We start from the raw sequence: 23,674 nt of genomic DNA on the forward strand, positions 1-23,674 counted from the left end.
ACCTCACAGACACCAATGGACAGATCATCCCAAATGAAAATAAATAAGGAAACAGAAGCTTTAAATGACACAATAGACCAGATAGATTTAATTGATATTTATAGGACATTCCATCCAGGAACAGCAGATTACACTTTCTTCTCAAGTGTGTACAGAACATTCTCCAGGATACATCACATCCTGGGTCAAAAATCAAGCCACAGTAAATTTGAGAAAATTGAAATAATATCAAGCATCTTTTCTGACCACAACGCTATGAGATTAGAAATGAATTACAGGGAAAAAAATGTAAAAAAAAAAAACAAATGGAGGCTAAACAATACGTTACTAAATAACCAAGAGATCACTGAAGAAGTCAAAGAGGAAATCAAAAAATACCTAGAGACAAATGACAATGAAAACACGATGACCCAAAACCTATGGGATGCAGCAAAAGCAGTTCTAAGAGGGAAGTTTATAGCTATACAAGCCTACCTCAAGAAACAAGAAAAATCTCAAATAAACAATCTAACCTTACACCTAAAGGAACTAGAGAAAGAAGAACAAACAAAACCTAAAATTAGCAGAAGGAAAGAAATCATAAAGATCAGAGCAGAAATAAATGAAACAGAAACAAAGAAAACAATAGCAAAGATCAATAAAACTAAAAGCGAGTTCTTTGAGAAGATAAACAAAACTGATAAACCATTAGCCAGACTCATCAAGAAAAAGAGGGAGAGGACTCAAATGAATAAAATTAGAAATGAAAAAGGAGAAGTTACCACAGACAATGCAGAAATACAAAGCATCCTAAGAGACTACTACAAGCAACTCTGTTCCAATAAAATGGACAACCTGGAAGAAATAGACAAATTCTTAGAAAGGTATAACCTTCCAAGACTGAACCAGGAAGAAATAGAAAATATGAACAGACCAATCACAAGTAATGAAATTGAAACCGTGATTAAAAATCTTCCAACAAACAGAAGTCCAGGACCAGATGGCTTCACAGGTGAATTCTATCAAACATTTAGAAAAGAGCTAACACCCATCCTTCTCAAACTCTTCCAAAAAATTGCGGAGGAAGGAACACTCCCAAACTCATTCTATGAGGCCACCATCACCCTGATACCAAAACCAGACAAAGATACCACAAAAAAAGAAAATTATAGACCAATATCACTGATGAATATAGATGCAAAAATCCTCAACAAAATACTACCAAACAGAATCCAACAATACATTAAAAGGATCATACACCATGATCAAGTGGGGTTTATCCCAGGGATGCAAGGATTCTTCAATATACGTAAATCAATCAATGTGATAAACCATATTAACAAATTGAAGAATAAAAGCCATATGATCATCTCAATAGATGCAGAAAAAGCTTTTGACAAAATTCAACACGGTTTATGATAAAAACTCTCCAGAAAGTGGGCATAGAGGTAACCTACCTCAATATAATAAAGGCCATATACAACAAACCCACAGCAAATATCATTCTCAATGCTGAAAAACTGAAAGGATTTCCTCTAAGATCAGGAACAAGACAAGGATGTCCACTCTCATCGCTATTATTCAACATAGTTTTGGAAGTCCTAGCCATGGCAATCAGAAAAGAAAAATAAAAGGAATACAAATTGGAAAAAAGAAGAAAAACTGTCACTGTTTGCAGGTGACATGATACTCTATATAGAGAATCCTAAAAATGCCACCAGAAAACTCCTAGAGCTAATCAATGAATTTGGTAAAGTTTCAGGATACAAAATTAATGCACAGGAATCTCTTGCATTCCTATACACTAATGCTGAAAAATCTGAAAGAGAGATTAAGGAAACACTCCCATTTACCACTGCAACAAAAAGAATAAAATACCTAGGAATAAACCTACCTAGGGAGACAAAAGACCTGTATGCAGAAAACTATAAGACACTGATGAAAGAAATCAAAGATGATACCAACAGATGGAGAGATATACCATGTTCTTGGATTGGAAGAATCAACATTGTGAAAATGACTCTACTACCCAAAGCAATCTACAGATTCAATGGAATCCCTATCAAATTATCAATGGCATTTTTTACAGAACTAGAACAAAAAATCTTAAAATTTGTGTGGAGACACAAAAGACCCCGAATAGCCAAAGCAGTCTTGAGGGAAAAAAACAGAGCTGGAGGAATCAGACTCCCTGTCTTCAGACTATACTACAAAGCTACAGTAATCAAGACAATATGGTACTGGCACAAAAACAGAACTGTAGGTCAATGGCAGAAGATAGAAAGCCAAGAGATTAACCCACACACCTATGGTCCACTAATCTATGGCAAAGGAGGCAAGGATATACAATGGAGAAAAGAGAGTCTCTTCAATAAGTGGTGCTGGGAGGACTGGACAGCTACATGTAAAAGAATGAAATTAGAACACTCCCTAACACCATACGCAAAAATAAACTCAAAATGGATTAGAGAACTATATATAAGACCAGACACTATAAAACTCTTAGAGGAAAACATAGGAAAAACACTCTTTGACATAAATCACAGCAAGATCTTTTCTGATCCACCTCCTAGAGTAATGGAAATAAAAACAAAAATAAACAAATGGGACTTAATGAAACTTCAAAGCTTTTGCACCGCAAAGGAAAGCATAAGCAAGACAAAAAGACAACCCTCAGAATGGGAGAAAATATTTTAAAATGAATCAACGGACAAAAGATTAATCTCCAAAATATATAAACAGCTCATGCAGCTCAATATTAAAAAAACAAACAACCCAATCCAAAAATGGGCAGAAGACCTAAATAGACATTTCTCCAAAGAAGAAATACAGATGGCCAAGAAGCACATGAAAAGCTCCTCAACATCACTAATTATTAGAGAAATGCAAATCAAAACTACAATGAGGTATCACCTCACACCAGTTAGAATGGGCATCATCAGAAAATGTACAAACAACAAATGCTGGAGAGGGTATGGAGAAAAGGGAACCCTCTTGCACTGTTGGTGGGAATGTAAATTGATACAGCCACTATGGAGAACAGTATGGAGTTTCCTTAAAAAACTAAAAATGGAATTAGCAGATGATCCAGCAATCCCACTACTGGGCATATAACCAGAGAAAACCATAATTCAAAAAGAGTCATGTACCACAATGTTCATTGCAGCACTACTTACAATAGCCAGGTCATGGAAGCAACCTAAGTGCCCATCTACTGATGAATGGATAAAGAAGATGTGGTACATATATACAATGGAATATTACTCAGCCATAAAAAGGAACGAAATTGGGTCGTTTGTAGAGACGTGGATGGATCTAGAGACTGTAGACTTACTTCTACAGAGTGAAGTAAGTCAGAAAGAGAAAAACAAATATCGTATATTAACACATATATGTGGAACCTAGAAAAATGGTACAGACGAATAGGTTTGCAGGATAGAAATTGACACACAGATGTAGAGAACAAACGTATGGACACCAAGGGAGGAAAGCGGTGGGGAGGTGGGGATGGTGGTGTGATGAATTGGGCAATTGGGATTGACATGTATGCACTGATGTGTATACAACTGATGACTAATAAGGACCTGTTGTATAAAAAATAAAATAAAATAAAATTCATGAATTAAAAAAGAAAAAGTAAGAAAGAACAGCATATTTGAAAATTAGGAATACACTCCGATCTGTGAGGGAGAGAGAAACTTTCTAATAGATACAGGCAATCCCACCATGGAACCAAAGCAAACCAGTCAAGCAAAAGTCTGCAGTCTCGCATGTGGCTTGTGCTCAGATCATGTCGAACGGGGGAAAGTGTTCCTGAATCAGAGTCGGGGGGTGTGCTCTCTTTTTCTGCCTGCATTGGACTAGTGTTGTGTTGTTATTGCTGGTTTGGCTTTCACGTGGGTTCAGTGGGTTGGAGAAAATACTAAGGAAGCAAGGCCATCTGATATCAGGAGACTCCCTGCCCACTCCATAAGCTGCCTCTTATGAAATCACCTTACTTCTCAGGCATGTACTTTCCTCATTTGTTGAGCGCATAAACACCCATCCATTCATCCTCCCAGGGACTCTGAGGAGAATGTGGGATAATATGATGGGTACTTTGAAAATACTAAGGTATTATTTCATTAATGGAAGATGATGAGGGCTGTCACCATTAATTATGGTTATTAAGTATCTATTATTAATACAAATTAATCCTAAATCTCATGAGGAATGAGGTGGGTATAAATAAATAAATGAGATCTAAATGAATGGGTTTAAAGGCAGTGATAGTGATAGTGATTGAGTACCAGCCTGGTTCCTCTCACTTCTAGGTGAGTGTTGGGGAGAGCAGAGACCCCCCCCAACCCTGCTTAATAGAGTGAGTCTGTTGAGAAAGCTGGCCCTGCACTCAACACATCTGGTGAATGAGACACCTCCTCCCCAAAGCAACCCATCCCTCCTTCCCCGCCCCAGCTTTCTTCTATTCTCTCTCTCTCCTTCTGACTAGCTAGCTCCCCTGAATTGCCATCCCTTCCTCCTTAGGCTAAGGGACTGAAGATGTGGTCTGGACAGGGGTGTTTTCAAGAGCCATCCCCATCCCTCTGACACTCTAACACCTTTTGCAGGCCATCCTCCAGCAAACCTGTAGGAGTGGGCCTCCTCTGCCCAGCCTGAGGGACATCCTGCAGCTCAATGCTTCGGGATGAAATGGAATGCTTCCAGAGGCCTCACCTCCTCTCCCAAGGCCCTCCAGCCTCCCACAGTGTCTACTTCCACTTGACCTGCAGGAACCCTTACCAGACACACTATTCAAATTCACATCTGACGATGGATTGTTCTTTCTTTCTTGAGTGGTAGCACCACATTGTGGTTTCGAGCAGAGCCACTCAGTTTTAATGTGCAAGGCCATCACCTGGAGATCTTGTTAGAATGCAGATTCTGATTCAGAGGGTCTGGGTGGGGTCTGAGATTCTAGTCTCTAACCAGCTCCCTGGGGACACCTGTGCTGCTGTCAGGTGCTGCTGCCTATGGATGGCTCACACTTTGCTCAGCAAGGCTTTCCAGCCAGGCTGTGGACACAGACTCACTGTGAGACCTTGGGCAACTTATTTAGCCTCTGTGGATCTGTAAAATGGGGAGAATAATACTACCACCTCCAAGAGTTGTTGGAAGAACTGATTAAGACAATGCATGCTAACTTCTTAGCCCAGTGAGTGACACAGAGCAGATGAGAGAGGTCAGTACTCACTGTACCACTGATGAGTGGGGATCACAGGAAGATGAAGTGAGAGCTTTCTATTAAGGGTGCCTTTCCCTGGGGAGAGATTTTGAAGAGCACATCGTTCAGGCTTAGCACTGCCTGGAACCAAGGCCAACTAATTCCATACCTCTGAATGCAAAGACCGTTAGCATTTTAGGAAAACAAGCCCCTATTAAATAGAATTTAGTTCGTGGGGAAACCTGGCTTTGGGGAGATTGGGTAGTTCTCCAGCTACGTTGTGTGTGGCCAGCCTCACCCATTTAAATGTCTTTAGGTAGATGGGATTCTTGTTTGTTTGTTTATATAAAGTGGCCATAGGTTACACATAGTGAGGAAACCTCCTGAAGATACTGAGGGCATTCAGGGGTCAGAGCAACTGCGCCTGGCATCAGTGAAGGATGTGGGGCTGGGGTGGAGAGGTGGAGAGCAGTGTGGGGAGTAGGGTGTGGAGGGGTAGGAGCTGGCCAGGGTGGGCCAATCAGGGTGGGAGAAGTACAAGAAGGACGGCCAAGCGATGGATGTAGGGTGCAGAATGGAGCCTAGAACCAAAAGGCAGCAGTGTGTTTGGAGAAGCAGGGATTATGAGTTGGGTAAGATGAGTGTGTTTGTTTCCTATTGTTACTGTACAAGTTGCCACACACTTATAGCTTCAAACAACACAAATTTATCTTACAGTTTGGAGGTCAGATGTCTGAAATTGGGACTAGAATCACGGTGTTGGAAGGGCTGTGTTCTTTCTGGGAGCCCTAGGGGAGAAAGGAGTTCCTTGCCCTTTCCAGCTTCTGGAGGCTGCCCACATTCTTCGGCTCACGGCCCCTTCCTCCTTCTTCAAGGTCAGCACTCACACCACACCAGCCTCTGCTTCCTCACATCACCTCTGACTCTTCTGCCTCCTGCTCACTTATAAGGACCCTTGAGATTACATGGGGTTTACCCAGATCATCCAGGCTAATTTCTCATCTCAAAATCCTTCACTTAATCACTCCTGAAGAACCCCTTTGCCAAGTAAGGGAACATAGTCACAGATTTCAGGGATTAGGGTAGAGACATCTTTGGGGGCCATTAGTCTGCCTACCAGTTGGGGGTGACTTAAATCCTGGGTGTCTGTCTCCCAGGCTTTTGTGAGAAATGCAACTTATTAAGGAAGTTCCTAAAAAAGAAAAAGAAAAGTTTATTCAAGAGTTTGGAACAAAGGGAAAAAGCTTTTCATGGCCCAGCTATATGAGCAGGTTCATAAGGAGAACCTCCCCCTCACACAGGGACTGAGGACCAACGTCATACACGGCATCCTGGTAGAGTCATCTTCATCAGGATCTCTGAGGAAGAGCCACAGGAGAGGCAAGGCAGCCCGCAGTCCATGAGGACCTGGGAGAGCACTCATCCTTGGCCTTCCCTCCCTCTCCTCAGCACCACCATCCGCTTACCTCATAAATTCAGAAACTGCCTTAGAGCCTCCATGTATGTAGGACAAATTCTCCTGTGTGCTTTTCCTTAACTCTCACACTATACCACACTCATAACTCTTCTGATACCAGATGTGTTTTTTTTTGCCTTTCCACACCAAGCAATTTTGTCCAACACCAGCTAGGTGTCCTACAATTCAATTCAATTCTGACACTAACTGGAGTTAGCACAGACCCCAGAGATTAAGGGCTCAGTCACAGGAGACGGCTCCCACTTCAGATGGCGATCTCAAGTAGTAGGTTCCCAGGTTACCCACCACTTCTGTCTAGCTCAGCTACAAATCGGGCGTTCCCACGAACCCTTTCTTGGAGTTGATCATTTGCTAGAACAGCTCACAGAATTCAGGGGAACATTTACTTATGTTTATCAGTCTTATATAATAAAATATACAGAAAGAACACAGATGAACAGCCAGATGAAAAGACACATAGGGCGAGGTCTAGAAGGGTCCCAAACTCAGGATTGTCTGTTCCCATGAAATTGGGGTGTGTTCCCCTCCCAGTACATAAATGTGTTCACCACCCTGGAAGTTCCCCAAACCCCACTGGGATTTTTATGGAGGTTTCCTCATGTAGGCATGATAGATTACCAACTCTTTTTCCAGTCCTCCTCCCCTCCCCTCGCCATAGAATAATGGGTACGACTGAAAATTCCAAGCTTCCCATCATGGCTTGGCCCTTTTGGTGACTGTCCTCCATCCACCAAATGTCACTTCATTAGAACAAATGACATTCCTATCACACGGGAGATTCCAAGGGGATTAGGAGTTTGGTGTCAGATACTCCTATCACTTAGGAAATTGCAAAGGTCTTAGGAGCTCTGTGTCAGGAACTGGGGTCAAAGACTAAACGTTAGAACAAAAGATTCTCCTAGCACCCTTATTTACAAGGATTTTTAGGTCAGGAAACAGACGTAGAGACCAATATTTAATTTACATATATATCTTATTATCTTACTCACACTCAAGCATAAGAATGAATGCTCTATGAAGTGGTTTTAAGTCTGAGCATCTCCCCTGCTTCTGCCACACCACTAGAAGGGGAACCTCAGAGGCATGGCCTGGCAGAGCCAAGGCTCCAGGCTCCCCGAGCAGAGCCTCAGCCTCTTCCACATGAGGCAGGGTGCCTAGCACATGGCAGGCTGCATGAGTATTTATTGAATGGATGAATCAATGGATGAATCAATGAATGAATGAATATAGTGTGCAGACTTTTCAGTGGGATTAAATTATTTAATTAGGGCTTCTCCTTCTATATGTGCTCCCTGAACACCTATAACATCTCACAGTTTACCATTATTACACAGGATTCAAAGAATCTTCGTTCCTCAAACCAAAACACAGTGGTGACCTATGTGGCCACTTTGCTGTTTCTGTCATGGTGCGTGGTAGGATGGAATGCTGGGCATAGCCTTGGAGCACTTCCTACCTCCCAGCCCTGCACTTTGGGAACATGGCAGGAACAAGAGAAGGCTGTTAGGGGTTGAACTGGGTCCCTCCAAAACAGATCCTAAAGTCCTAACCTCCAATACCACAGAATGTGACCTTATTTGCAAAGTTGTTGTGAATGGAATTAGTTAAGATGAGGTCATACTGGAGTAGGGTGGGCCCCCAAACCAATATGACTGGTGCCCTTATAAAAAGATGGCCATGTGAAGATGGAGGATTGGAGGGATGCATCTGTGAGCCCAGGAGGGCCTGTGGCTACCCAACACTAGGGATGGAGCAGACCTTCCCTCAGAACCCTCAGAAGGACCAACGCTGCCAACACCTTGATCTCAGACTTCTAGCCCACAGAACTGTAAGACCAATAGTTCTTGGTCTTACAAGACCGGTGGGTGGTCCTTCATTGTAGCAGCCCTAGCAGCCTAATACAAAGGCCAACACAGAATTGTGGACTTAGACCTTCCCAGTCTTGTTTGAAGATTTTGTAAAACCTGGTCCTTGAACAGTGTAGCTTGGATAGAAGCCAGGATGAATGAACCACACTTCTCTATGTTAATGTGGAAGCCCATTTGTATTTTCTCATATCTACAGTCAGACCCAAACTTGGAACCAGAAGGTGCTTTGCACCCTATCAGTGCTCAGAAGTCCATGCTGAGTGACTACCCTGGGCTTGGAGCTGGTCAGAGCACCCCACCTTCTCTCCAAAGCCAGGGAAGGTTGGTGCTGGAAGGTTTTTGTGTTTCTTTAGGTGTTTTGAGGGGGGCAGGGGAAGTTGGGAGGGAGAAGAGATATTGCTGGATCCTAAACTGTTCCCAAAGCTTTGTATGAGACTAAAACCCAGGTGTGAAAATTCCACATGTCAAATCTCCCTAACAGACTGGTCTTAAGACCTTGGATGTGCTAATGGATTTAAAACCACAACTGTTCCCTAAAGATTTCCACAAATTCTTCCTAACTTAATGGCTTGACTTGTAGTTCAAACTAAGAACCCAATTTCTTTGCTGTGGAATTCCAAGCTGAGGCAACCTGTTCACATTTTTCCCTGGAGGTCCCTGTGAAATACAAATAGGCCTCTCTACAGAAATCTCTCTGCAGGGGGAACAGGTGATCCACTTGTGGCAGGGATGGATCTTTTCTGGAGCAGCCATGTGATGCTCACAGCCAAGGCCCACTGAGAGTCTGTAATTATAATCAGGCACTCCAGAGGTCACCAGAGCAAGATCAGTGTGGGAAGCCCACACGGTGGAGCCTCTGTGCTGGAGATTCAGCCTCTTTGTTTGGAAGGCACACTTGTCTCAGCTACTCTGCCAGAGAGCTGACAGATACACACCGGGCGGGCATGTGGCCGAAGGTGAGACAGGTTAGCCACGTGGCACCTGGTTTATGGAGCCAATACCTGAGGAAATCTTGGCGAGATTTGAGATATAGGACATGCTGGCTGACTTGTCCTGTGCTGTGTCTTTGGAGATGGAAACACTTAACCAATTCCGTTCAAGATCAGCTCAATTTTCCAAAGAGGCAGAATTTCTTATTTGAATTATTCAGAGGAGTTTTATTCACTCACACCAAGATATATATCAACAAAAATATAATTATGTTTCTCTAAAGATATCCACTGAGATGCCTCCTTTTTTTTTTTTTTTAACTTGCAAGGAGAAGTCAGACTGTGTATTTCTGGACAACCAGCCTCAATATTCTGACTGGCAGGATGAAAAATTCATTTTCTTCAAATACATTATTGAATAGTTAGCTACATCTCAGCAACCTGTTTAATATACTGGGGTCCCCTTCAAAGAGCCTATGATTCATTCTCATCTTTGCCAAGAGATAACATTCAAAGACACCTGATGACAGGAAACAGGAGTTCTGGGCTCCAGCCCTGCCACTAACAAGCTCTTTCACCTTGAACGAGTCCCTGATATTCTCTGGGCCCAAAGGCTGGTCGAAGGCTCCAGCAGACCCTCCCACCTGCTCTTCTGCAGCTCCTCACAGACATCCATTGCTCCCTCTCTACCTGAAGGCAGGAGCCTGAGGGCTCCCTAGGATGGGGTCTGTCCTCCTTGACACAGTGTGAATCTTTGCCACCCACCTCTCCTTCTTTGCACATCTCTCCGTATAGTGCTCGCTGGGTTTCCAGGTCTTTTAAGTGCTCCCCTCACCTTAAGTTTAGAAAGGTCATTGGGCACTTGGTACCCAGGATTTGGTCCCTATCATGACTGAAAGGCTGTGTGCCCAGTAACAGAGGAAGAGGCCTCAGGGGAGAGCAGAGAGGGCTTGGCAGAACATGACAGCTGTTCACCTATCCATTCATGCTTTCACTCATGCGATCTACATTTACCAAGAACCCAGAGGCAGACGGGGTCCTTGCCCTTGTGGATCTCAGAGTCAAGGACTGGCCTCACCAATGAGATAGCCACCAGCCACGTGTGACTGTCAAACCCTTGAAATGTGGCTAGTCTGAGCTGAGATGTGCTGTTAGTGTGACATGCACAATGGATGGCAAAGACTTCATAAGAAAAACGTAATGTACAATATCTAAGTTTTAATATTGATTACATGTTGAAATGATAAATGGATGTATCAGATTAAATAGAGCATAGTATTAAAGTTAATTCACTGTAGCTACTAGAATATGCTGGATTACATCTGTGCCTTGAGTGTTGAGAGGGACTTGGGAGGGTGGAGGTGGGCGGGGATGGTGTGGGCTGGCACAGAATAGCCTGGGTGGCATGGTGGGGAGAGAGGCAGCACGAGGAGGGCTGGGCACGTCCTGGACCACATGTGGGGAGGGCAGAGGGCTCATGCCAGGAACAATGGAAGCGGGTGACGGTAATGAGGGGCAGGCAAACACCAACCATAACCCCTACTTTTCTTAAGCACTCACTATGTCAGGCGCTGTTCTAAGTGTTTTATAGGTACTAAGTCATATAAATGCAGTACTCATGAGGTGGTTACTATTGTCATCATTTCCATTTTATAGATGAAGAAACTGAGGCACAGAGAGGGGGTGTGGCTTTCTTGTCCTGTCACATTTTGCTCTCCCATAGCCAGGAAGTGGTCAAATGAGAATTTGAACCCGCGAGGCCTGATTCCAGAGCGTCAGCGTTCAACATGCTACAGCCCCTCTCTAGGGTCGGGCTGAGGGGTGAGCACCTTGTGGGGAATGGGCACCTCCACAGGTTTGGGGCAGCACAGAGCCCAGTCTGAGGAGACAGGAAGGCTCCTAGGGGCAGGGAGTTTGGGGGAGAAGGGCAGAGACGGATGCTCCCATGACACCTGCTCTGCCAGGTTCTCTGCCCACCCTGTCACGAGCTGTCCCCTCACCCTCTGTGCTCCAGCCACAGGGCCACCGCCTGCACTGTCCCCTCTGCCTTGAACATTCTTAGCCCCATTGGTCCCCTCACCTGCCTCCTTTCCTTCACCATCTCTTCCGGTCTCCATAACTAGGTAAACCTCCCAATTATGGGCTCATATGGCACCTGGTACCTTCCCTTCATAGTATTTCTTTCAGATATAATGTTACATTTATTTATGTGAGCGTTTTATTTTCTGCCTATTCCCTTAGGGAAGGAACTGCATCTATTTTTCCTCACTTTTTATCCTCAACACCTAGAATAATTCCTGACCCATAACTGCTATCAATAAATATCCATTGAATACATAATCAAATCTTCCTGCAACATGGGTGTTCTATCCATTGCACAAATAAAGAAACTGGCACTCAGCAAGTTTAAGAAACTTGCCCCAGGTCCAAGTCCAGGTAAGAGGGCAGAGGGGAAATTTCCTCCGAGCTGGCTCACTCCAAAACCACTGCCTCTCAGTGGGACTGCAAGGATGTGCTGATGCCCCCAGGATGGGCATCAAAGCTAGAGGCTGCGGGGAGGGCTGAGCAATAGGCATGGACCCTTCCCTGGCCAGAGTCATACTGGGACTTACCCATATCTGATAACTTTCACCCTCCTTCCTTTACCCCATGAGGCTCCCACCTTCCAGAGCTCTCCATGTCTGCTGAGCTTTTGCAAACCTTCCTCTTGCGCTGCCAACCTGATGAGGTTGCCAGGATTCCAAGTGTTTGACATACGTATGGGCTCATCCTGATGACCATGCTCCAGCTTCCTGAGCTGGACTCTTGTCACCCTTTTCTTTCTTTTTCTTTTTTTTAAAAACAGACATTTATTTTTCACAGTTCTAGAGGCTGGAATCCAAGATTAGGGTTGCCAACCTTTTCTAGAGGAACAAATTCCACTGTTGCTGGCTTTTACTGTAATCATTCATTCGCTCAGTAATTGTCAAATGGTCATCATTTCCCTTATACCATACCTCGAGAAGCTCACAGTCTTTTGCGGGAGGGGGTTGCACCCACAGGATGAGATTCTAAACACCTCAACCCCATCCTAAAGTGACTCCATTTCAATCCACTTTCTCGAGCCAAGCGATCTGCTTGGTCTTTGTGCAGTTGATTACGATCAGGGAAAGAGCACCAGAGGAGAAATAGTCTCTTTCCTAACTGTCTAATTGAAGACGTGTGCTTCCCGGCCTGTTAAAATATTGAACTCACTCTGTACATGGTTGCTTACAACCTGCAACAGGCAGGCTGTGCCTCCGAGGCTCAGATCGGAGGCCCAGGGCCCTGACAGATGTCAGCTGTTCAGGAAATTCAGAAGTAAAATGTCTGCAGATGAATTCCATGGCACGTCCCGGAAACCAAAACCAGGGAGGAGTGAAAAAGCTGGGCAGGCTTGAGAGGCTTTTTGTTTTGGGGGGCAGGGGAGTCCTAATGCTTAATGGGGGAAGCTGGGAGAAACGTGTGATCAGAGGCAGGAAAGCTTCAGCGTCGGGGGGGAGGGATGCGGGGAGTGGGGGGGTGGGAGACGGTGGCATATGGTGGACAGTGGGAAACACTGGCGGAAATCTTCCTGTTTTGTTCACTGTAGCATTCCCAGTGCCCAGAAGTGCCTGGGACATACTGGGCGCTCAATCAACCTGTGTTGAATGAACTGAATGAATCTCACACCATGTGTCTTCTGAGATTTTTTGTTGCAGGTGATTTTCATAGGTGCCCAAAAGGAAAATAAAATAAATGAGGTCAGAAAATTTGGCAAACTGACTATTCTATCTGCCACATTAGCATATTAAGTTCTCCGAGGCAGAGGTTCTCAAATTTAGCCCATCTGAATCACCTGGAGGGCCTGCTGAAACACAAGCTGTCAGGCCCCACCTCCAGAGTTTCTGTTCAGTGGGTCTGGGGTGGGGCCTGAGAATTTGCATGTCTAGCAAGTTCCTCAACGTCTTAGCTCAGGCTGCTATAACAAAATACCACAGACCAGCAGTTTAGACAACAGACATTTATTTTCTCACAGTTCTGGAGTCTGGGAAGCCCCAGATCAAGGTTCCTGCAGGTCTGATTGCTGGTGAAGGCCCACTCCCTGGGTTGCAGATGGCTGCCTTCTCCCTGTCTCTCGTGACAGAGAGAAAAGGAGGGGGCTCTGGTCTTTCTTCATCTAATAATAAGGGCACTAATCCCACCATGGGGGCCCCACCCACATGACCTCATCGAAACCTAATTATCTCCCAGAGACCTCACCTACAAACATCATCACATTGGGGGTTAGGCCTTCAACATATGCATTTGGAGGGGATACAAACATTCAATTCATAGCACTAGGTGATGCTGATGCTGCTGGTCCAGGGACCACACTCTGAGAACCACAGTTCTGAGTCACCTTGCAAAAAAGAAATCTGTTTTACTGTGTTCAGTAAAACTTTTCCAAAATATTCTTGTTCCTGGAAGCCATTGTTCATGGTACATCTTGCAGGACAGTGTTTTACAAAACCCAGTTGGGAAAGAAGCCTGAAAGGGTCTGCAGAGAACATTTTCCTGAGTGATGGCTAGTGAGGGGCCACATCTCCATTGGCTGGTCCTGTCCCGCTTACTCACACCTGCAGGACACAGAGCCCTTGGAATGCACAGTCCCTACTTCACCGAGAGCAGGATTTGTGCTCTAACCTCTGGCTCGCACATCAACTCAGGCAACCCTACCTCTGTGGGGCTTTGCAGAATTTGGCAATTAGCTCAAGCCTGGGCAAGAGAAGCTTTGGCCTGGATGAGAGACTAATTGAAGTGCACTTTTTCACTACGTGGAAATGAGGCCCATCAGTAAGGCCTGAAAGTTAAGGGATCTTCCCAGGGTGTCATGCTGGGGGCTGGAGGGAAGGAATAAACCAGATGGTCCAGTGAGTTGGTTACATAGGTAAAAATCATAGAATGGTGCCAGAGTACCAGGTAAATCATTGGTGACTAATAACAGTGTGTCTTCTCTCCCCATGGATGAGTGTAGATGCCGGGTGCTAGAAACTCTTGATTTACACTCTCCAAGCACAAATTACGAGAACAGTTTTTCAGGATGGTTTTGAAGATTTGCCTGAATGTTCCTCAACCAAATTGCAAATGGGGGTGGTCTCTTTGACTCAGATTACCTTTCATGTTTCCGGCTCCCCTGTGCTCCACTGCCCTGAGTCAGCAGTTGCTTTTTTTTAATTTTTTTTTATTTTAACATCTTTATTGGAGTATAATTACTTTACAATGGTGTGTTAGCTTCTGCTTTATAACAACGTGAATCATCTATACATATACATATGTCCCCATATCTCTTCCCTCTTACGTCTCCCTCCCTCCCACCCTCGCTATCCCACCCCTCTAGGCAGTCACAAAGCACCGAGCTGATCTCCCTGTGCTATGCGGCTGCTTCCCACTAGCTATCTATTTTACATTTGGTACTGTATATATGTCCATGCCTCTCTCTCACTTTGTCACAGCTTACCCTTCCCCCTCCTCATATCCTCAAGCCCATTCTCTAGTAGGTCTGCATCTTTATTCCCATCTTGCCCCTAGGTTCTTCATGACCTTTTTTTTTTCAGATTCCATATATATGTGTTAGCATACGGTATTTGTTTTTCTTTCTGACTTACTTCACTCTGTATGACAGACTCTAGGTCCATCCACCTCATTAAAAATAACTCAATTTCATTTCTTTTTATGGCTGAGTAATATTCCATTGTATATATGTGCCACATCTTCTTTATCCATTCATCTGTCGATTGCTTTTTGACAGGAGACCCAGCGGGTGCTTTCTGAGCTGTCATAAACACTTACTGCTGAAAACCCACTGAACTTCTCCCTGCCAGTTCAGAAGTGCAGGCAACCTCCTGGGGAAATCTTAAATAGATTTGCAAATAAGAGTGGCATCTTTGCTTTGGCATGTGGTTGATCTTGGCACTAACCAAGACCTCATCTTTCTAATGTTCCAAAACAGTGCCCTGAGGCCAGATGGCCTTGCAAGTCCTCAGTGAGAACCCAATTTGCATGGTTTCTGACCTCCTGGTTCAATAGCTCTCCATATCAGGAGCTCTCCAGTTCAGTTTTGACCTACCCTGAAGGAGCTTATGTAGCTTATGTGTCCACTGTCATCTGAATCTAACACTTGATAAGGCTGTTGCAATAAAGAAAAGATTTCTAGAGCACAAGGCACTAAAATAAAATAACACACTCCTTAGCGTGACATACAAATTTCTCAGGATCCCAGCCCCACTGCTCTCCACTAGCCTCACCGCTGGCCTCACACATCTGACAGGATGCTGGTTGGAATGTATCCTTCTATCATGCGTAGAATTCATCTCTCTTAATTGCTTTATCAAATTTTTCATTTTGCTCTAATCTCACCTCTCTTCCAATTCACTAACTCTTTTGTCAGCTTTCTCGGGTTTTTTTTTGTTTGTTTCAACAACTGTCTTTTATTTCTGGCATTTCTCTTTGGTTCTTTTTCAAACCTGCCTTCCCCTAACCCCTTTCCAATTGCTCCATTTTCTCTGGTTCCTGGAACGTGAGTTTTGATGCTTTTTCTCACACACGCAAAGGATTGTTCCCTCTTTATCAGTGTTTACTCTGAGCTCATCTCCGGCAGGAATTGTCCTGCTCATGCCCTAGGTTGTGGGCACATGTCTGTCCAGAGGTTTTGAGTATGTCTTTGATAAAGGCCTAAAGACTTCAAGGATGCATTTTTTTTTAATCTATTTATTTATTTATTTTTATTTTTGGCTGCATCGGGTCTTAGTTGCGGCATGCAGGATCTTTCGTTGTGGCTCGAGGGCTCTTTGTTGTCGCACACGGGCTTCTCTATAGTTGTGGCGTGCAGGCTCCAGAGCACATGGTCTCAATAGGTACGGTGCGCAGGCTTAGTTGCCCCACAGTGTGTGGGATCCTAATTCCCTGACCAGGGATCCAACCCGCGTCCCTTGCATTGGAAGGTGGATTCTTAACCAGTGGGTACCAGGGAACTCCCAAGGATGCATTTTTATAGTGTCTGAGTTCTGGATTTCCACACCATGTGGGCTGTTTACACTTGGAGCCAATGCGCATGTTTAGAGCAGGCTTGGGGGTGTAACATCTCAGAGGAGACACGTGTCAGAGAGGTTGGCTGGCTTCCTCCCAGCATCCTTAGGTTGATGTCAGTGATTGTCCCAAGACCCAGGCTTCAGACAGTCCCCGGCTTTATGCAGACATGCCAACTCGAGTTTTCTTTGCACAGGGGACCTGAGACATTCCTCATTTTCGTGGGCTTCGAAACCATGGCTGATAGCCTGAGCCTTTCTAACTCTCTTATTTTTGTTTTATTTTGTTATTGTTGTTGTTATAGTTTGTGCAGCATCTCAATGTATTTGGAAAAGGAAAAGAGTTTCCATGTTTCTTCAGGTTGAAAATATGCTCTAAGCATTGGGGGTGCTTTATTTTAGCTCATTTCACACAGTAACCCTACGATGTAGATACTATCATTATCCTCACTGTACAGATGGAGTTGAGGATTAGGAAGCATTACGTATTTTCCCAAAGTCCAGAACATGATTCCCCAGAAATTCCTAAAGCAGATGTGACACCTAATCCGCGACCCCCAGGCTTGACCTGCGTGGACTCCCCACCCCCTCCTTGGCTGCCCTGCTCACCGCACTCTGTAGCTGCCTTCAGCCCCCGGGCAGCCCCTCACTCTGTCTGCCCCCACTCATGCCAAAGCTTTCCCACCCTTCCCCTGCCACAGTCGGCCCTCTCCCCCTGCTGAAATGCTGTCCATCTTGCGACAGCCTGTCCCACACACACTTCTCAGCCTTTCCCCTCTCTAGTACGTATTATAAGTTCTGAGTAGGAGTGAGGGTGAAGAGGTGAGAGTGGACAAGACAAGCATCATCAGAACTTGGCAGTAACTTAGCTGGAGGAAGTTGAAAGCAATGCCCAGTGTCCTGGCTCGGATGACAGATCGGATGAAGGGAGCATTTGCTGAGGCAGGGAACACAGAGCAGGGAGCAGGCTGGGCTGGAGCACGGGGCTGTAGAGCTCAATTGTGGACATGGTGAGTTTGAAGTGCCTGTGGAACATCTAGTGGACCATTCAGGGGCAATCTGACATGTGAGTCCATCGCTCAGAAGATAAGTATCTGCTCAAGATCCTGATTTGGCAGTCTGCATGCAAAGCTGAGCCAGTGGTTGTGTATGGAATGGAAAGAAGAGAGGCCAAGCGGGGAAGCCCCCCATGGGGTTGTGGTTCACGTAACATCCAATAGAAACGCCTCGAGATTAGAAACCATGTTCTTTCTTTCCCTGTAGTTTCTAATAATTTTCTGCCCAAGACAGAACTGGTCCTCCTGCTTGATAGGGTTGCAGTGAGGATTAAATAGTACAAGGAAGAGGAAAAGCTGCTTTGACATTGAGAAGCATGTTCCAAGATTGATTGTTGCTATGACGACCATCCTCCCCCAGCCCCCAAACGCCCGTAAGTCCTGCTGCCTACAGAAGAAAAGCTGTTCAAGTCCTCGGGCCTCAGTTCCAAGCTATCCTTGCAGCCTCATCTCCCACTCCTCACCTTGCCCAAACCGACGTGACCCCTCCAAGCTCTGTGTCTGTGCTCCTTCCCTCCTCCCAGTGCACTCAGACGCCCGCCCCCTCCACGGCCTCACCCTGGTGCCTTGCACAAATCTGTGGACATGAGTCACAACTGTTACAAGCTTTTCTGTCAATTCTGTGTCTGAACTGGAAGCTCCATGAGGGCAGGTGCCTTCTTTTCTTCAAAAAGCAGGATATGAAGTTAGTAAATGTCTATAGGAGTGAGTGAATGAGTGAATCTCCATTTGCCCCAAACCTGGTAGCTTCTTTGCCAATTGTAAGGACAGATGAATCAGGGAATAAAAGGTTTCTGCTCCATTTTCCTGGAATTTTTCCCTGCCATCTATTCCTAATGGAATCTTAACAGTTTTAGCCACCCTAAATGCCACCTTCTCCCAACCAGAGTCTGGATCTCACAGTGCTTTGCACCTTGTCTGTAAGACTTACCTCAATTCCGATTGCATCTGAGTCTTCTGTGTATTTGATACCTAACCACCACCACCATGCCCGGCCCCAGATTGAAAATCTTGCAGGCAAAGCATGTATCTGATAAGTGCTGCATCCCAAGCAGCCCTTAGTACCTTCCCTTGCACATTGGTTCATAGGTAAATGTATCTCACATTGAATAACTGCATTCAAATATACCTGATTTGCTAGGAAAACCAACTCAGAACTTCCAGTGTGGCCCTTTCAAGGACATTTGGACCAACCTGTGAGCAGCCTGATCTCCTCCCCTCTCATGGGAGGCTTCCCCAGTCTCCAACTCAACCCTGGAGTACCAGCCTGCTTCCAACTCAGACCTCCTTGGCATTGTCCCTGCCATCCACCCTTTTGGGCGGATATCCAGCATTTGTCCCTGGGCCTCAGTCTCTGATTCACTCCCCAGCTAAACAGCAGCTGTCACCAGACACCATGGGAACACACCTGCAGGTTTCCAGAGGGCAAAGTGTCTTTGGTCCAGCTGAGGGCTTGGGCATTGTCTCTGGGAATGGCATTGGACATGCCTGGTGCCAGCTGGGTTCCCCAGGGATTCATGCACAATCAGGAATGAAAGTTCTTCTCTCCCCGGAGGAAAGGTCACTTTGCCTAATTTCCTCCTTTCATGGTGGAGCCATTGCCTTGACACAGTTATTTTTGCTGCCTCCTGGCTTGATCATTTTTCAATTACAGTTTGTCCCTGCAGAGGGTTAATGAGGGTCTCTTTCTCATCATAGATCCACATTTATGAAACCCTAATTAGGCGTTTCCTTTAGCTGCCTTCATAGATTACTTGGTGCAGGAAGTCTGCAGGAGTAAGCCTAGTCTGACTGATAGCCTCTGTTTGGACGCCAAGTTAGGAGCTCACTGGGGAAGCTCCCAATCTTTACTACCTCTAGGTCAGCTCAGGCTGCTCCCCACTCCCAGAAGGCCCTACCTTCTGACCTTGGAAAATATAAATCTTGCCATCTTTTGTGACCCATATTAAAATAAGATAAAACGTATCCGCCTTCCTAACTGCCAGGATTTTCTATTTTTTTAAATACTCAATGTGGTCAAGGTACAACGCATGAGCAGTCTCACACTGTGTAGCAGGAGTATAAATAAGCACAAACTATTGCAAGAAAAAATTGGATAATGTATGTCAAGAGCCTTCAAAAATACCTCCAACGTTTGATCCAGTAATTACATTCCAGGAATCTCTTCCAAGGATATAATCAGAAATGCAGACAAATATTTATGCAAAAAGAAATTCATTGTGGTATCATTTATAATTGCTGGTACACAAGGAATACCTGAGAATAAGGGAATAATGAAGTATAAAATATAGTATAGTACAATGTAGTGTATCCATATTATACAGCCATCTAAAATGAAGATAGTAAAGGTATTTTAATGCTGATGTTAAGTGAGATAAGCAAACTTTCAAGTTGTATGTACAGTGTGTTCCAAATAGACCTTTCCCAACTCTTGTTTCATGGGATGCTTGTAGGAATGCTATAAATAGAAAAGTTCCATTTTCCCAAAAGGTTGAAAAATTGTTACGGGTGTATACTTTGAGGCTGCTGGGAACCTTGGATAGGCTAATGACATGGGAAATGAAAAAACAAAACCCAAGGCTTCACGGTTTTTTAAGGTGGGACATCGTTTTTAGGTGGGACATCACAAGGGCTGCTGTTCATGGAGCACATTTCAGAAAAGCTGGGGGATGTGGGGATGCCTAGGAAAAGATTGTAACGTTGACAGGGATTGCTACTCCTGTTAAGCTACGGACTTATTTTGCTTCCTCCTTGGAACTTTTTTGTATTGTCCTACAAAAATGCTGTAAGTGTTGTGAAAGAAAGCGGTCCAGAGGACCAGCCTCCATCCAGCTTCGGCAGATGCGGAGTGATGTAGAGTCAGCCAGTGCATGGATTCAACATGGCAGCCAGGCCCGAGAGGGAGGCCACTGGAAGAGTGGTAATGGTGGCCTGGGCAGGGGAGCCCCCCAGTGCTGCCTGATTGGCTCTCATGTTCTGCCTATATTTCAAAGGGCATGAGGTGTGGACAGGGTCATGGCACTGCCATCTGTCTGCTCTCCACCCTGGGACTGGTCAGAAGTTTCCTGATGCCTCAGAGACCATCCCCAGGATGTTCTGACTGGCCATCCGGGATTGCAAACCCCAAGTCCAGCGTGCATTGGGTCTCCTCGGATTAGATGCTTCCTCATTCAGAACTCTCCTTAGTTCCCCACTCTTTCATCACCCTAGACTGTGTCTTCAGATCTTCCTTTGGGCCACAGCTACACCCCTAGGTCAGCCTCACCTGGGTCAGAGACCCACCCCAAGATCCCTGCACCCAGCCCAGTGTCTGGTCTCAGGCATCAAGCAGGAGGTGGGTGTAAATAGAGTTAGGACCTCTACTGAGATGTATCAGGTACTGAGCTGTACACTCAGTGAAGTGTAACAGGATTTTGGAGACATCTGCCTGGACCCCTCCTGCTTACCTTCCAAGGGCCCCTAAATATTCATCAGGCTTTATCAGGTTAATGGATTTCAAAAGGAGCAATTTTCTGAGACATGGGACAGAACCGTATAAAAAGAACATTAAGGGGAAAAAAATCTTATTCCAGAATGAAAGGGAAAAGATCATTTAGCATCCCTTTTCGTGTTATCTATTCATGAGAAACAGCACATTCAATCCAGAGCGGGGTGTAGGGAGGACTTTGATGTCCTCACTTGGGGTCACCTTCGTGTAGAACTCATCTGTCTCCGTTGCCACAGATGGCAGGGGCAATGGAGACAAGAGGACGCAGATGAGAGACACTTCCGAGGTGGACTCCACAGGGTACAGAGGGATCTGAGGGACAGGGAGTGGGGAGGAGAGAGAGCCTAATGCAACTTCCAAGACACTTGTTTAGGCGACCGGAGGGAGGGGGCTCCCATCCCCAGCCTTGTCACCTTTTATGCTTCCTATCTCTTTTCCCAAGACGTGCCATATTGGTTTCTATTTTGGATCATGCTGTGGGAGTTGAGTATCTTGAGGTCAGGAATTGTGACTTTATCCTGGCCCCCAATGTCTCTGCCCACCCATTAAAGTTAGATTTTTCATTCCCAGGCCTAAGACCAGAAATCATAGGTGCAAAAGTTGTGAGGGGACATGAGTGCAAGAGTGCTGTGCAGTGAGTCCAGCCAGGAGGACCCACTTGTTGTTCTTCTCCAGCTCCCCAGGGACTCTAAGGAAGATAAAACTGAGTCCTCTTGGGAAGACGGTCTGTCTCAGAATTTATTTTGCTTGGGCTGGAGGGAGGGTGAGACTACAACAGCTCCTCAGACAAGCCTTAATCTAGAGACAAAGGAATTGGGGGGCGGTTCCTATTCTTCTGAAACGCATTCTTCTTCCTCATCCCATGGTCACTGCTTTCTCCTTGATCCTTCCTAACTCCTAATTTTTCCTCTTCTCTTTTCTTCTTTCTCTTTCCCTTCCTCTGCCCTTTCTCTATCTTCTTCTTCATTTCTACTTCCAATCTAGCATCTTTCTTTTTAGAGCTCCACCCATCCCCGAGCTTAGGAAAACAATTTTAATTTTACTCTTTCTCTATTGAAAAACTAAGAAAAATTTGATACAGAGCAAATGTAAGCAGACACCTCCACCTGTCCACCAAGAACCTGCCAGCCTAGAGAGCTGGTAATTACGTGACCAAGATAATCTGCCGACAGCCAAATGTTTGCCTGATGATTAGCTTCTCAGGTGTTCCTCTACTCAGTGGTTTGCCCCATCACGTTTGATTTGAGTTTCTATAACCTCAGTGCGTATCAACCATTATGTTCATTGAGTTCTTTGCAATACACATTGTTGATCTAAAGGTCTCTTCTTCCACTTTCATAATTAGAATAAGTCTGTTAGATGTTTCATTGCATATTCAATTTTAAGTGTTGCTTCTCTTTCTTTCCACTAGATTTGTGACAAAGAATGGCATTACTATGTCATCAATGTGGAGTTTCCTGTGGTTACCTTATACATGGATGGAGCAACGTATGAACCATACCTGGTGACCAACGATTGGCCCATTCATCCATCTCACATAGCCATGCAACTTACCGTCGGCGCTTGTTGGCAAGGTAACCCTAAGTCCAGACCTTCTTCCTGGCCCATCTGTGTACAGTCCATGAAAGGTACTGACAGAGAAAAGGGCAAAGCAAGTGGAATGAGAATCAGCCAGGAAAATGTTCTACCCCTTACTAATAAAACAGGACTTATAAAAATAAGGATGAATCCAGGCACTACGCTTGTATAATAATAAAGCACTTGGCTTGAGACCAGATTTTGATTTTAGATAAACATGAGCAATTTCAGGTTGCCTCTGAGTTGCTAATGCCTTTTATTGTTCTGGAACCTTATCCGGTTTCAAACTGGGGCTGTGTAGGAAGAAGGCTGAATGTGGAATCTTATAGCAAAATTGCCAGTTGGCTCTGTTGATTGCTACACAGGTCAGAAGCCAAGGATCTCTCTTTATTCCCAATCAAATTGTCCAAGACCCCAACCCTCTATACCGGGAATTCACAAATATGTGGGACGGAGGGAGCGGGTGGATTGCCCATAGGTTCAAGGCCATGAGAGGCCACCCTCAAGTTCTGCTAAGCTCTGAGCCCCTTCCCTGCTCCCCAGGGATGGAGGCTTCTTGTTGCCTTCTCGCTTGAAGGTCTCTGCTCCATCCTCATTTCTTCTGCTGCTGCCTCTCCTCCAGTCCCTGCACCCAGGCTAATCTCCTTTGGAAGCAGGAAAACCAGCACTCTGAGCATGCAGGTAGCCTTTCTATTCCCCACTCAGATTTGTTGGCATCTTTGTTTTGCTCCCTTAGCAGCTGGGGTGTTTTGAAGTACCAATGGGAGAGCACAGGGGAAGTAAAATGCTCCCCAAATAAGCAGATTAGCACTTTGAGATGACTCGAACTCGTGTTGATGGATTCTTTGAAAGTTACTAAGATCTGTGACCTTGACCATTTGCCATGGGGGCTTAGGGGAAAGGTGGGTGATGGTATAAGAGTAAGTCTTCAGAGGGCTGGCTCCCTCTAGGGGAGACACAGGCCCCTCTGCACTGGGACTAAGAGTGAGTTCTGGGCAGCCCCATGCAAGAGAAGATGACAAGAAGGGCAAATGGTG

The 23,674-nt window shown here is 45.1% G+C and overlaps 1 protein-coding gene across 2 annotated transcripts in view; it reads left to right on the top strand.

Moving 5' to 3' along the window:
- CLSTN2 (calsyntenin 2) overlaps nt 1–23,674 on the top strand; it is a gene marked incomplete at both ends in the record, with an annotated part of 642,483 nt that overhangs the window by 583,285 nt on the left and 35,524 nt on the right. For both annotated transcript variants that reach the window (XM_079704858.1, XM_079704859.1), the window contains one exon: nt 22,471–22,633. In XM_079704858.1, coding sequence (XP_079560984.1) covers nt 22,471–22,633 — 163 coding nt within the window. The remainder of the gene's footprint in view (nt 1–22,470; nt 22,634–23,674) is intronic.

The sequence above is a fragment of the Hyperoodon ampullatus genome (genome assembly GCF_949752795.1).
Source record: "Hyperoodon ampullatus genome assembly, chromosome: 5".
Lineage (NCBI taxonomy): Eukaryota > Metazoa > Chordata > Mammalia > Artiodactyla > Ziphiidae > Hyperoodon > Hyperoodon ampullatus.